At 42.0% G+C, this 14,276-nt stretch overlaps 1 protein-coding gene across 1 annotated transcript; it reads left to right on the forward strand.

Annotated features, from left to right (window-relative positions):
• The first annotated feature begins 63 nt into the window (after nucleotides 1-63).
• On the forward strand, nucleotides 64-5,923 carry LOC121657831 (39S ribosomal protein L22, mitochondrial-like). Its single transcript, XM_042013969.1, has 7 exons — nucleotides 64-127; nucleotides 658-703; nucleotides 1,931-2,066; nucleotides 3,186-3,251; nucleotides 3,562-3,639; nucleotides 4,452-4,521; nucleotides 5,630-5,923. Exons 1-7 carry the CDS (start codon nucleotides 100-102, stop codon nucleotides 5,839-5,841), a joined length of 636 nt encoding a protein of 211 aa, XP_041869903.1. The 5' UTR covers nucleotides 64-99; the 3' UTR covers nucleotides 5,842-5,923.
• Nucleotides 5,924-14,276: the final 8,353 nt, after the last annotated feature.

Raw genomic sequence — 14,276 nt, forward strand, 5'->3', positions numbered from 1 at the left:
GTTGCCGCCGAGCGCTGCGCACGCCGCCGCAAACTGTCGCAAACCGAGCCCCGGTCCGTGCTCCTGCCCGGGGCTCTGCCGCAAAGCGAGGCCGGGAAGATGGCGGCGCGCTGGGCGCTGGGCGCGGGTGAGGCTGAGGGGACGCGGCTCTGGTTTGGGGGGTCTCGCTTGAGAGGAGGCCACCGAATTGATCGGAGGGGGGGGAGCAGCTCACGTATGAGGAAAGGCTGGGAGAATTGGGATTGTTCAGCCTGGAGAAGAGAAGCTTCAACGACCCAAGTTGTAGCCTTTCAATGCCTGAAGGGAGCCTACAGAAAAGACGGGAAGAGACTATTTACAAGGGTCTGGAATGACAGGACAAGGGGGGATGGCTTCAAACTGACAGAGAGTAGGTTTGGATTAGATATTACGGAAAAATTGTTCCCTGTGACGGAGGTGAGGCCCTGGTATAGGGTGCCCACAGAAGCTGTGGCTGCCCCATCCCTGGAAGTGTCCAAGGCCAGGCTGGATGGGGCTTGGAGCAACCTGGGATAGAGGAAGGTGTCCCTGTCCATGGCAGGGCGTGGGACTAGATGTGCTTCAAGGTCCCTTCCGGCCCAAACCATTCAGTGATTTTATGGTTCTGTTCATGCCTCGCTCACTGTTCCTTCTCTTCAGGAGCTGCCTGGGCGCGGGGTCTCCTCAGCTGGGCACGACCAGAGAGGTGAGTCTGGCTTTGTCACCCATCCCTCGCTGCCCTGGGCAGTGGGACAGGCACTGCCCTGCTCAGGGGTACCTGGGGCTGGGTGCCTGGTGTTGCCTGGTTTGGCCTTCTCACCCAGCCCTGGAGCTGGGGGAACAGGTCACCCTCTGTCCCTGTGGTGTCCTTCTGTGTATTTAGAGCTTGTGCCATGATGGAAGCATCTCTCTCCTCACTTCTTTCTGTTGGACATCCATATTTTCTCTGACTTTATGGTTCGGGTCACAGTGATGTGGTACCTGTGCTGTCCCCAGTCACTGCTTTTCTTAGTTGCTGAAGTTTCCCCTCTTTCTGGAGGAATCACATAGTTGTGCTGTAGGTGCACTGGTACTGCCAGCTGTATCCCTGCAAATATCTGAAAAAAGTATTTCATGACATTGAAATATGTGTGTTATGCTAATCTCTGCTTTTAGGATGTGAACAATGGTGTACAATGCCCTTTTGAAATCAGCATGCTCTGTTTGCCTGTCATTTTTAAGATGTTTTGCACGGGTTGGCCACACACACAAAGGCGTTCAAGGCTTAGTAAAACCCACAGTATTTGGTCTTGAACTCATCTGTTTGTTGTAGTCAGGAATAGCTGCCCAGTGCTGCTTTATCCAGGCAGCTGGGGGCAAAATGCAGCTTGGTTTTTCAGAATCTGAGGTGAGCAAAATGCCTGAAAACTAATTTTTGCTATTAGCTGTCTGGTTTTTGTATTGAGTTGATTGTGTTTTGGAAGTACTTTAGAACACCTCTCCTTTCAAATTTCACAATGTTTATTGACCTCTGATGCTCTGAGATACTCAGCCCCTTGAAAAGCTAGAAGTTTTGACTGCTAAAGATGTTGTTGGTAAAAGTTAAGTATGGAAAGTACCTTGGAAAAGTTATAAATGGTTTGTGTCAGTCCTGAGCCCCATGAGAACATCAGAACAGAGGTGGCTGTGACTTTGTGTGGCAATCTGAGGACACTTAATGTGGAATCTCATGATATGCCAGTGTTCATAGCTTGCTTTAGGAAGCCTGAGGCTTTTTGTTGAATTAAAAAGGCCTTTCAGCATAAACTATAAAGGACTTTAACAATTTCATTTTGTGAGTAGGCAAATGTGTCAGTTCTTTATCAAGACAGCAAATTCACAATTTTCCAGATAGGCTGGGCAGGGACAAAGAACTCTTGTGTTCAGCAGCTGAGGCTGTGGTCTTGTCTTGCAGGTGGCTGGCATCTGGTAGCCTTTTTCCTCTGTCATGCATCCACACAAGCACATCTCTGCAGAAAATTGGGAAGTGGGAGAAAAAGAACAGGATTGTTTACCCTCCACAGCTGCCTGGAGAGCCTCGCAGACCAGCTGTAAGGATCCACCTGTGAATGGCCTTACCTGTGAATGTTTGGCAATTTCTGAACAGACTGTCACTGTCTGCACAGGGTGACTGCACAAGGCACTAGTTTGAAAGCTTATTTGCTCATTATTCAGGATTTTATTCAGTTTGGCTGTATTGTAGAAGTTAATATCACTTCGAATGTTTTCCATCTCTAAATTATATTGGAGCCTTGTGTGGTTCAAGCTGTAAGGGGCCCATCCTCTGTAGAAGTCTCTGAACTACAAGGAGGTAGAATTTGTACTGTCAAACAACTGATATTTTGGAATTCCATTGTTATAATTTTTCTTCATTGGGAGTTAATGTGTTGTGGCTTCTGTTAGACACACTGCTCAGCAAAGTAAAAGTATTTACATGTCAAAAGGAAAGGGTTTTTTAAGGCATGTATTTTGTGGGCCATGGGCATTTAGTGATTTTTCCTGTGAACATTATGGCCTAGGACATAAAAATCCCTGCTGTGGACTGTGCTGACTGATGCAGTGTGTGTGAAAATGCAGCTATTGACAGACTCGTTTATTAAATCAGTGTTTTACCCGTTCATAGAGTGCCATCTCTTTCAAACTTGTATTGATGTTAGATTCTACTAGCTGGTGTTGGTCCCTGTTAGTAATAATGTTAAATGGGTCTGTGGAGGCAGCTTTTTGTGCCAATCAAACTTGAAACCCTCTTCACTTCTGAAGAGCTAATTAAGTTCATTCTGGTAATATTGTTTATTTGCTCTGCCAGTAGGTTGAGTTGACAGCAGGGTAATATTTTTAAGGCTGAATGGGCATGTCAGTCTTTGCTTCTAAAGGTGGAGAGGATGAGAGGAAAAGATGGTGAAAAACCTTCTGATTATCCTTTTCAGGGACTTCTGCTTATAAACGAAGTGTCATAAGATTGTATTAAAATCTCCTGTGTGCCAGCACCTTTTTTTAGTGCTTTTAGTTTCAAATGTCAAAGCTATGCTTGATATGCTGTTCTCATAGTAGGCAGAGCCATGCCTTTTTATTCCTAGTAAGAACATAGATTGTGGATCAGACATGGATGCTCCATTCTGTTTTCACAGCAAAATTATCCATCCTTTCACTTTTTATTTTTTTGCCCCTAGGAAATATATCACTGTCGGAGGGAAATAAAATACAGCAAAGATAAGATGTGGTATCTGGCAAAACTGGTAAGCCAAGAGTACTTTGTACTGGGCTTGTTAGAATGCAAAATTTAATTACTGTATTTGTCTTAACAGCCTCATTCAATCACAGTTTAATCAATGTCTTTATAACAGAGTCCTGGGGATGAGCATGGATCTGGGCAGGGAATGGCTGTGGTTTGGTTTAGCTGTAGGATATTACACTGAAGAAATGGTAGTTAAGGAAACTACAGTATTTTTGCTTTTATAATAGCAGTATAATTTAAGGAATGTCTTCTGAATAAGAGAAAGGAAATATTTGTAATTGCAGAAGTTAATTTTAACACTTTGATTGCAGATAAAAGGAATGTCCATTGATCAGGCTCTCGCTCAGTTGGAATTCAGTGACAAAAAGGGAGCAAAGGTGATCAAAGAGGTAAGTAGAAGTATTTTTTAACACTCCTGGTTTCCAGAAAACTTTAAAATCAATACCTGTCACCAGAAGTTTGGAGGTGTTTCTACTTCTGTGGGGTTTTATGTTTCAAGTAAGCCTGTTGGGAGCACATTCTAGCAACATATTTTCATTGCAATCATGTACTGTTGTGGCTTATGAATATGTTGGGCTCACTTGTGCTGGCTGTTTTAATTTGTCATGATGAGAAATTCCATGTGGGTGTCCTGTCTAGCAGTGCTTGGTGTTAAGTTCATGGTAAATGGTGCAGAATCCTGGTCACTAATGGCTGCTACATCTGTGTGCTTTGGTTCTTAAACTGTGTGAGATGAAGGATATTGTTAAGGAGGCTGCTGAGTTCTCTAAAGGCACAAAAGCTTTGAATACAGTAGTTTGGATTCTCAAATTACTCATTTTCTTGGCTGAAGCGTTGATTTCTGACAGTCATGGCAAAGAGGTGTCCTGTATTAGCTGAAAATATTGAATGGACCAAGTTCATTTTGCCCACCTTGGAATTTATTTCTAGTCTGATGTCTAATTACACAAAGGTCCATGGATGGAAGGCTGACTAATGCTGGTGGAAACCATCTCCCCAAAAATGTAACAGAATTGTCCTGAGGCTTTTTCATTCTATGCAAGGAGCATCTTACCTAAAAGATGTTTGTCTTTTTATCTCTATGAAATACTTTTTCTATCACCGACTTAAACTTTCAATTGCTTCCATGTTATCTAGAGATAAGAAATACCATTGCTTAAATTCCTCCTCAGTATTTCCATTTCTTTTCTTTTTGTTACAGGTTCTGTTAGAAGCACAGGAAATGGCTGTAAGAAAGCACAATGTGGAATTCAAATCAAATTTACATATAGGTACATTTTTAAAATTTAGTACATTAGAAAAATGTCATCCTACTCTATCCTACCCTATGAAAATGTTTTATATTTAATAAAGTTTTGATGCTTCAAATCACCAGAAATGAATAGAGGACAGTTTCTGCTAAACTTTACCAAAATGTGAAAGGCACATGTTTGCAGCATTTTTAAGATGGAGAGCAGAATTTCTGCTCCCTATCGAGCATAAGGTCCTGAAGAGGAAGATGCTTGCCATGAATATGAAAGACCAACAAGAAGCAAACTGTTTCTAGTTTTTAGTGTTGCCAGTCAGAGATGCTGGGAGCTTTGTCTGTGGCTGGTACAATTAGATTTGCAGGATCAAAGGTAAACTTCCATCAGAAACAGTATAAAAGTAAATGGGTATTGACTGTAAACTTATTAATAAAAAGACTTTGCTATAGATGATTTGCAGGATAAGCTTGTAACTAAAGCACTTTTTAATCTAGAAAAATATTATAGAAGTGTTTCCTCATAGGTGTTTTTAGGACCGAGAAAAACATATTCATTTTGTCTAATATGGTATAAATTTTACCAAACTGACCTCATAAGCTAAAAGTCACCTGGACGGTAAAGCAGATTTGATTAGAATTCTTTGGAGCCTTCCAGGCCTCTGCCACAAGAAGACTGAGCTGCTAGTGCAGGACTGGATGTGCAGATAATGAAAATACCTGTGATAAATGCAATAAAGGGAGAAAGGAGGGAAAATGAAGTCTGTAAGACTTCACAGGAATTCATGAGACAAACTACTGAAAGGCAGTGAAATGAATACCACCTTCAGAAGAGCTGTATAATCTAGTAAATGCTCAGTGTGATTTGTCCTTCCCCACATATTTATCTTGGTGTGCTTGCTTTCCAAATTCACCTTTTTGGTGCTCCTGAAGAGCGTTAAGTGCAGCTCACGGGTTTCTCTGTAGCAGTGATCTGCTAAATGTAACAGAAGAAAGATGGAGGGGAGAATCCCGAGTAGAATTAACTTTCTAGAAGCAGCCATGAAAAATACACTGGCAAGACAGGTGTTTTATTGCAGCTGTGGCAGTTTGTTCTTGACTGAATAATCTTCTCTCCCCTCTCCTTTTCACTTCAGCGGAGTCACTGACGGGCAGAGGCCGCTACGTGAAGCGGGTGCGGTGCCACGGCAAGGGCATGTTTGGCATCATGAAAATCAGCAGGTGCCACTACTTTGTGAAGCTGGTGGAAGGTCCTCCTCCTCCCCCAGAGCCACCAAGGACTGGCTTTGACCAAGCAAAGGAATATGTGCAGCAGCTGCGAAACAGAACTCTTGTTCATACACTGTGACACACTCTTGTGGCTGTATAGGTATCTCTGGTTGGGCAATGTAATTGTGTAAAAGAATGATTAAAATCATGGTTTAGTTATATCTTTGGTGCTGCTGGAGCTGGATGATGTGAGAACAATCATAGGGTTTTTTCTTATTTGTGAAGTCGTGGGTATGGAAAAATCTTGGAGCTGCAGCTGTTACTTTTTCTGAGGTACTTGGACCACATTATTCAAGCTCGACCCTGGACTGCCAAATCTAGAAAATATGGTACTGTGATAAAGCTTGGTGTCTCTGTTATGTATGGTGGGTCTTTTATTGTAAAACTGTGTGCTTGACAGTCATGTTGCAAGATCAAGCCTCAAACTAAAATTTGACGTCTTAAAGTAGTTTACAGCATTTGGAAAAAAACAAGTAACAGTGGGCAAAACCAAGTAATAATATTTCAGAATTTTAGACATCAATTTTTGGTTTATCTGGGCTGTAACAGCCTTTGTTGTGCATCTTGGACATTGTGTCTGGGAGTGGAAAATAAAAGAAATCCGTGGAAGTTCAGGCTTTGGGAGTCAGTAGGTGGCAATGTTTAGTTTGTCAGAGAGGAAGTGGCAGTGAAAACTTCCAGCATGGTCAAACCGTTTTGGATTTTGCCCTTGGCATTAATAATCTCATATGGGCATGGAGTTCAGGCTGTTCTCTCTGGAAACTCAGTGTGGGTAACAGGCAAATTATGGAGAAAAGCTTGTTTTGGTGAAGAGTGAACTAATTCTGCATTGTCTGGAAACAAATTGCTTTTTTAGCATTTAGGAAAGTAAAACACTCCATGGATTGAATATGGAATTGCTTGTTGCATATACAAATCAGGCTTTCTGTTCTCTGAAAACATTTTTATCATTACTTCTTTGAAGAGAAAAAGACTGAGGTTGATAGGGGGAATCTCATTTCACCCAGTCAAATTTTCAAATCCAGATGGCCAGAGTTGATGAACATCAGCATAAAAAGTGAATGGGCAACTGCTTGTCAATGCAAATGTCTGATATTTAGACCTTTCTTTTCCATTCTGGGAACATTAGAGTGGGAGATAGATTGTTTACCTCATTTGGGTCTTTCTGCCACGCCAACTCATGGTAGCTTTTCTTACATGTGTTTACTTTGGTCAGTACTTGGATGATGGCAAAGGGACAGTTCCTATAAGGAAACAAATTATTTTTATTGTCTTAAAAAATGTTGGTACAGAGTGATTTCTTTTGGCTACCAAAGAAAGGGTCTTATGATGTTAAAGATTATGAGGGGATGGTGAAGTTACACAACAAGCATGATGAGAGCTCAGTACCATTAATGGGGGTGTATTTGCAGTCTGGTTTTCTGCAGTGCACTTTCAAACACATTTCTTGCTGTAAAGCCACGATTTAGTAACTTGCCTGAAAGGTGTGTTCTGATAAAACTCTCTATCTCTGTAGTCCCTGATGTGTGTTTGAAGAACTGTTTCTGTTGTACTGTGATAAACAGCTGTGCTGGGCTCTGCCAGCTGCCCTTAAACTCCTCTCTGTCAGAGTGAATCTCTTACAAGTTGTAGCAAACTTGAGTTGCCCATAATCTTTTTGGGGATCAATGATCTGGGAGAAGACTAAAGAATTGCAAAATAATCCAAGTTTAATAAGCACTCACATATATTATGCTTAGAAACATCTAAATATCTAAAACCTGGTTTCTAGGAATTTTATTCCAGTACCTATTTCTCCTGCATGCTGTAGATTTTGCTTCAGGTCTTTTCTGGACCTCCAGAGAAGGCTGTGTCCTTAGAGATATCATTACTCTGGTTATGAATTTGCAGACAGGGAGGGAAGTGAGAATGTGACTGATGTATTTTCCAGCTTCTTTATGATGTAGCAGGTGGCCCTGAAACTCCTTTAAACAAACAGACCTGGGCTTTAAGAATTTCTCAGTTAAAAAGCAAGGTTGTTGCTTGTCATGCTTGTTTTCTTCCTCAAGACCATAAGTGGGAAAATTCCTTTTTGGCATGGTTTTAGTATTCTTCTGTTCCTTAATAGCCTTTTCTGCTGTCTTAAACGTGCATAACCCAGAGCTGATCTTTAAAGAGGTGGCTGAGGAAGCTCCACAGCTGTAACAGGAGTGATGGGGGATTGGGTGAGGTGAGGAACTGGCTTGGTCCCTGCCTTTCCCTGGTAGGATGGTAAGGATGTCTGGAGTGGTTTCTGTGGTAGGTGCATCAGCGTGTTGGGAGCCTGAACCTTTTCCAATTCAGTAAGACCTAGTGATATACAACTTTATACTGGCAAGTTCTATATATAATTGTATATATATAAATTTTAGAGGTTTGATTCTACTGTGCTTTCTTGTTAATTAGTACATTGGCACCTCAGGTATTTGATACAGATTCAGACACAAAATTCCATGCTAACTGCAACAAGCTTTTAGCAGAAGATAATTTATTGTAAAAGAATGTCTTTAAATGAGCTGTCACCAGGAGGGAGAGGCAGTGAGGCCTCTACTTGGTGCTGATTTCATGAGTAACATGTGGGGGCACTGTAAACTCACCACTGATGTGTGTTTGTGCTGGTGGTACAGAAATGGGAAAAGGAGCAAGTACATGTGAAGGGAAATCTGAAGATAGCAGAGCTGTGAGCTCTGCTCAGCAATGTGAGATTTAACTGAGGAAAAACTTGCAAACCTGCTGTTGGGCTTGTTCATAAATGTTTTGAAGTATCCAATGAGAAAGTAGAAGTACTTTTGTCAGGCAGCCTGATATTTTTATGGACCTGTGTGGTTTGGTTTTTTTTTTCCTTTTTGAGACTCCTGGGCAGTTATTATGAGGTGGTTCATCAAACGTAGAGCAAGAAAGGCTCATGACTGTAGTTATAAAATGATCAGCAGCCTCTTTTAAAACATGGAAGATAAATGAGAGCGTGAGTCAGTGTCTGGACAGTTGGGTGCCGCTGGTTCTGGCCAGGTCTGTGCTGGGAATTGCTGTGGTGAGGTGGGTTGCATTAGGGCTCAGCTGGTACCTGGGCACTGCCAGATGTGTTCTGCCCAGTGCTTCAGCTGTGTTGCTGTACCTGTGAACTTGGCTCAACCAAGGTGGTGCAGTGCAAGTCCTGTCATTCTGTGTTGGCACAAGCAGGAGCAGTGTGACAGTCCTGTCTCCACTGCACTGTCGCTTGGGAAGTCCTTCAGTCACTGGAGTGAAGGAACAATAGGAATCACTGCTTTCTGCCAGTCCCTATGAAAATCCACTGCTGGGATGCTGGAAAGTAATTTGCAAACAGAATTCTGCTTTGAATAGAAATAAGGTTACTCCTAATGTCCTCAATGAACCACAGAAACAGTGTGACATTCCCCAGCATATGAGCTACAAAGCCTCCTAGTTCAGGCTCTTCAAAGAACAAGCCTTTATTGCTGAATGACATCTATCCAGCAGCACTTCAGCCATGTAATTTAAAATAATTAAAAATTGACCAAAGTAAGAGATTGTAATGGCAGAAATAATCACAGAAGTTGCTGTTTGCTGGAGCCTTACATGGCAAAAATAAGGGGAAAGTTTCAGGAACTGACTTTTGAGTAGTTAGACTGAAGTAAGGAGCATCTTGGGAATAGTCAGTGAATGCAGAGCTTGTTTTGTATTTACTCTGTAGCATCAACACTCTCTGCTTGTTTCAAGGAAGTTGTACATTAGGACGGAGGGCAGGCTGCCATTGAGTGGAACGAGCCAAGGAGAGCCTAACTTTACCTTGGGCAAATTAGGCATTCACCTCAAGAGTATTAGCTGAGGAAATTAACCTGAAAGTCTGTGTAATACACTTGAAAACAAAGACAAAACGTGGGGCAGAGCATCTGAGTAACTGCTGCATCTGTGGGTGCTGCTTTTGTGTATTGCACAGCAGTGCAGCCATCAAGCTTTGTGTGGTAGAGGACTTGTGGCACCCATGTTCCAGCTGTCAGTGCTTTTCTGTTTACACTGAGGACTCCTTTACTGCTAGGAAATTGTTTATGTGGGTGACAATTTTCTATCCTAATAGAAAAGTTACAAACCAGTCTTCTGGCTTCTGTTATTAATCAAACTCTGATGCCAGCCAAGAGTGGAGTAAAGGCATTTGTACATGCTGTTGTGGGAAACTCCATCCATGTGTGCAGCTAATAAGCTGGGAAATGTGTGTTCAACTCTCCTATTGATTATCACCTTCAGAGCAAGACAAACATGGGTCCTTACTGTATGCTGGCCATGTAAATTAAAACTTCATTTAAATGAAAGCAGAGTGAGATGCACTGCACTAGGCCAGTACATGATTGTTGTTCAAAACCAGCTCCTCTGGATGCCCAATTCCTTGCCTTCTTTTTTCCCCACTTAAGATTCCCCCTAGTGCATTAAGATGAACTCAGTAGTTAGTAAATTTTCCCCTGTGTAGTTTAAAAGCTCAAGGTTATGGGCTAGAACAAGAGGTGTCATGCTATAAATCAGGTGTAATGGAACAGCTTGGGAGAGTGCACAGGAGTCCTTCCCCTCACACTGTGTGTGTCTGAAAACTCAGAAGGTAGAGCTGGCACAAGCCCAGAAACCCCCACGAATGGCTGATTAAATAATTAGTAATAAGCCTCGTGCTGCTACCCTCTCTCTTGACAGGTGAATGAGGGAAGACAATTTTCATCTTCTAGATCAAGTTGTATCTAGAGAAATTTTAGTGTGAAACAACCAGAACTGAGGTGCCCTTAGGAGGGGAAGGTGGATTCCAAAGTCAGCAAAGGGAATGGGCAAAATTATTTGAAGCTTGGATTTACTTTGGGCTGAGTGGAGTCAAGAGCAAGAATCAGAAGTCTGGTGCAGTTACACCTCTTACCTACAAAAGTCAGTGAAAATTTCTGAGGTCAAGGCAATGCCAACCAAAGTATTGGCTGAGTAGCCAGAAATGTCTGCATTTGTCTCTAGCATGTCACACTTCAAAGCAGAATTTCCCAGCTGTTCTCATCAAGTCTGAGGTGTTTCAAAGATATTCTTCATTTTTCTTTTGCTCTTATTATCTGTCTCTTTAGGGGGCCTGCACTCACTGCTTTTGTGGGGATGGATGCTTGGAAAGAAATTACTGTTCATCTTCTCCATCTGTTCTGATGCTGGATATGCCTGTCTTTTTGAAGGCTTTCAGAGTCTGTGCTGGGAATGCATTTCTCTTCCTAGTATTGAGAGATTTGTATTTTTAATGGGTATTTGTTTTATCTATCACATGCTAGATTTAGTCACTTGATAATCTCTCAGCAATGTAGGCAATCTTCTCATGTCCTGATCTAGTAGGCAGGGATTTTATTCATTTAACAGTTTGGCTTTGGGCTGAGATAGCCATGAGAGGTAAATCCTGCCTTGTGCTGTGTGCTCACCACCCCCAGAGCAGCAGAGACTTGCAGGGAGCTGCAGCTGCTTTCAGGATTGTGCTCTTAGAAGCTTTCTTTACACCTGTAGTATATGAATAAATTACTGTGTGGTACATCTCTTTCCTTCCCAGACCATGCCCTGCTTTAATATGATTTCTTGCTGATAAGTGAGGCTTCTTGATGGAATTTTTGCAATGACTGCATGTGCTCAGTTAACCACTTTTGGGTATCTTAGGAGTCCTTTTTTACATCTGTCTGCTTTGATACAGAACAAAGGTATCCTTCCTTCTTCGAGTTGTGTTTTGTTAAAGTTAGTTGGAAAATGAGGTGGAAAAGCAAACAGAACTGCTTTAATGAAGTGACATTTCTGCCCCACTCCAGCACAGTCCTGGAATAAACTCAGTATCATTTTGCCTGAACATAAGATGTTAACATTTCTTTCTATCTGCAGCGGAGAAAAAACAACAGGTCTTTTGTTCTCTGACACAGAAGCTTCCAAGTTATTACTCACTTAAAAAAAACCTCCACAAACTTAATTCAGATCCTTTATCACACAGCATCCTATCTTCATTTTTTCAGTGATATTTTCAGATGTTGTATTTGTTCCTGATAGCAATCATGGGGGCCAAAATCCTAGGTTTCAGAAGGAGGCTGATAATAAATCTTTCTGATATGGTTCCTGGGAAAGCAGGGCAATAGGGGTGATGACCCAGAGGTGCTTCATATACCCACAAAGTAAAAAGCAACAGCAGCCCCTGTGGTTGACAGTTCCTTGGCACAGCTGTGACTTTGGCAAGTCAACACCCTCATGGCACTGACAGCATAAACATTTTGTGGCAACTGCGCAAAACAGGCAGCCAATTATTTTACTAATGATTTCTTCTCACTGCTCTCCTCCTCCTTCATCTGCCCTACAGAGGAAAACTTTCTCCCCTGTACTTTGCCCTCATGGATAATGGCAATAATGTTTTGTTTTTTCTTTTCTGTAAAAATGTGCTAACACTGCAGTAACCTGTGCTGTGTGGGACTTGGCTGAGTGATTACAGTCCTCCTCTAAGTTCCCCCATTTTCCAGACATTTCTAGATCCTGTCTGTGACTGTGGTAGCTGTAGCAGGGATAGTCTGAGAGTTTGCATCCCCAGTGACTCCTCTCTGAGCTCCATCCTGTTGGTACCAGATTTCTATCAGCCTCTTACATGGGGTAAAGGGAGGGGAGGCATTGAGCAGTGTACAGGTGACTTCAGATACTCTCCTCCTCCATCGATTTTAAAAGGAGAGGGGTGCAGCTTCCCCATTGAAGACTGTCCTCTGCCTCACCACTCCTGTCAGCTATGGAATCCAATACACCACTTTCATCTAGAGACTGTGATGAAGCAGTTATTAAATGCAATAGAAATCATTCAGGGCCCTTTTGATTAAAAGTTTCACTCTTGCCTCTCTGGCTTTTTATGTTTTTCGAAAAGAGCTCAGCAGCGACACAGAATCAGGGAGGGAAACACTTCCCTGCTTTGTTATTTTGAGGGGATGGGGCTTTCAAGCAACAAAGGTAGGTGTTTGCCTCTAAAACAATGGTTTGATATATTATAAATCTTGAGAGGCTGTGGTCCCTCTCCTCCCCAGCTTGGGCATTTGAGCAGTGATCCAAGTGCATTAAGCTGTGTGGAAATGTCATCTTTTGGGTACTCATCATGGAATAAAACACCAAACATTTAAGAAATAACCATTACTTTGCATATAACACATGCCAGAGAAAGAGTGTGAAAAAAATGTCAGCACCCTTCTATTAGCCAGCTCTTTTGAATAAAAACATAAAATATTAATTTAAATCAACTGAAAGGCATTAAAAACTTGATGTTCTCCTTGCCCCAGAAGTACTCTGCTGATAAGAAACAAATTAAAAATGCAGAGTTTTCAAATAGCAAAAATGCTGCATATTTTAAATGAAGTTGGTCTTTTTATGTATAGCGTTTTGAAATAAAAAAAATAATATTAAATGCACATAAAAATGATTACTGTAAATGGTGAAGACATCAAAGTTTGGCATCAAAATTAAATGAAAGCGCTTGGAAGTCTGTTTGTTTGATCTGTACATAAAAAAAAGCTTAAAAAGAAGCCAGGGCACTCTTAAGCGGCTGGAACTGGGTAGCCAGTTCAACTTCCTCTGCATCCCAGAGATTCCCAAAGTAGGTTAGATCCAAACATGGTCAGTGTTTTTGTTGGGATTTTTGTGTTTGCCCAGCATGCTTCTCTGCCAGTGCACCAGGGAAAATGAGCTGGCAGAAGACACAAAGTTACAGGCTCTTATAAAACAGAGTGAATGAACTCCGGGACAATGAAATAAATGCCTCTTTCCTCTTCTGGTTTTGGCGTGAGGGTTATCAAAATGAAGGTGAAAGATGAGTACTTGACCTTGTTGAAGCCAAGGCTCATATTAACTATATTCTTCCTGGTTGTGTTTCAGCCCCCATTCCTGGCTTGGCAAGAGGTGTGAATTAGGAATATGGGTCAGAGCTCTGTTAATTTCTATCAGCTATCTGCCACAGAACTAAGCCACACTAATGTTCAGTTCCTTTTAGTTTGCTCTTAAAAAAAACCCAACAAACTTGAGATGTGCGATCTGTAGGAAAAAGTGGGACTTAGTGCCTTTCACCAGAAGACCCCACTGTTCTTTCCAGGGATGAACTCCTACAGGAACCTGCATGGTGCAGAGGAGTGCCTGAGCTCTGGGCGCTCCTTGGGTGTAGTGCAAATCTGAGGGTGAGTGCAAATCTTTGTCTACAGAGAGCTAAAAGGCAGCTCATTTGGTTTGAGAACTGCGAGTTATAAGCAACTAGAAGCAAGACTTCAAAGAAAACCTCCTTGGTTCCTGTGACTTTTATTTAGCAGCCCAGACCTTTGGGATCAGCAGACTTTCAGCACTTAAGGGTGTGTGGCAGTCAATAAAACTTATTCTCAAAACCTCTACAAATTTACCCTGTTTAATTTGGCTTCTAATCAGAGCCCTTCTGATCACAAACCTTTCTCCAGTACCCTAAGCTGGAGCTGCCTGTGGCTCTGTGGTCCAAAGGAAGATGTTCTG

Source organism: Corvus kubaryi, unplaced genomic scaffold (assembly GCF_017639235.1).
Source record: "Corvus kubaryi isolate FWS band 111438036 unplaced genomic scaffold, C.kubaryi_AGA036_p1.0 split1-37374, whole genome shotgun sequence".
In the NCBI taxonomy this organism is placed as follows: domain Eukaryota; kingdom Metazoa; phylum Chordata; class Aves; order Passeriformes; family Corvidae; genus Corvus; species Corvus kubaryi.

Bases quoted from the DNA above. Each gene is read 5' to 3' on its own strand.
- LOC121657831 (XM_042013969.1), top strand. From the start codon at position 100: ATGGCGGCGCGCTGGGCGCTGGGCGCGG. The intron at 128-657 runs GTGAGGCTGAGG...CCTTCTCTTCAG, and splicing joins GCGCTGGGCGCTGGGCGCGG to GAGCTGCCTGGGCGCGGGGT. The intron at 704-1,930 runs GTGAGTCTGGCT...CTTGTCTTGCAG, and splicing joins AGCTGGGCACGACCAGAGAG to GTGGCTGGCATCTGGTAGCC.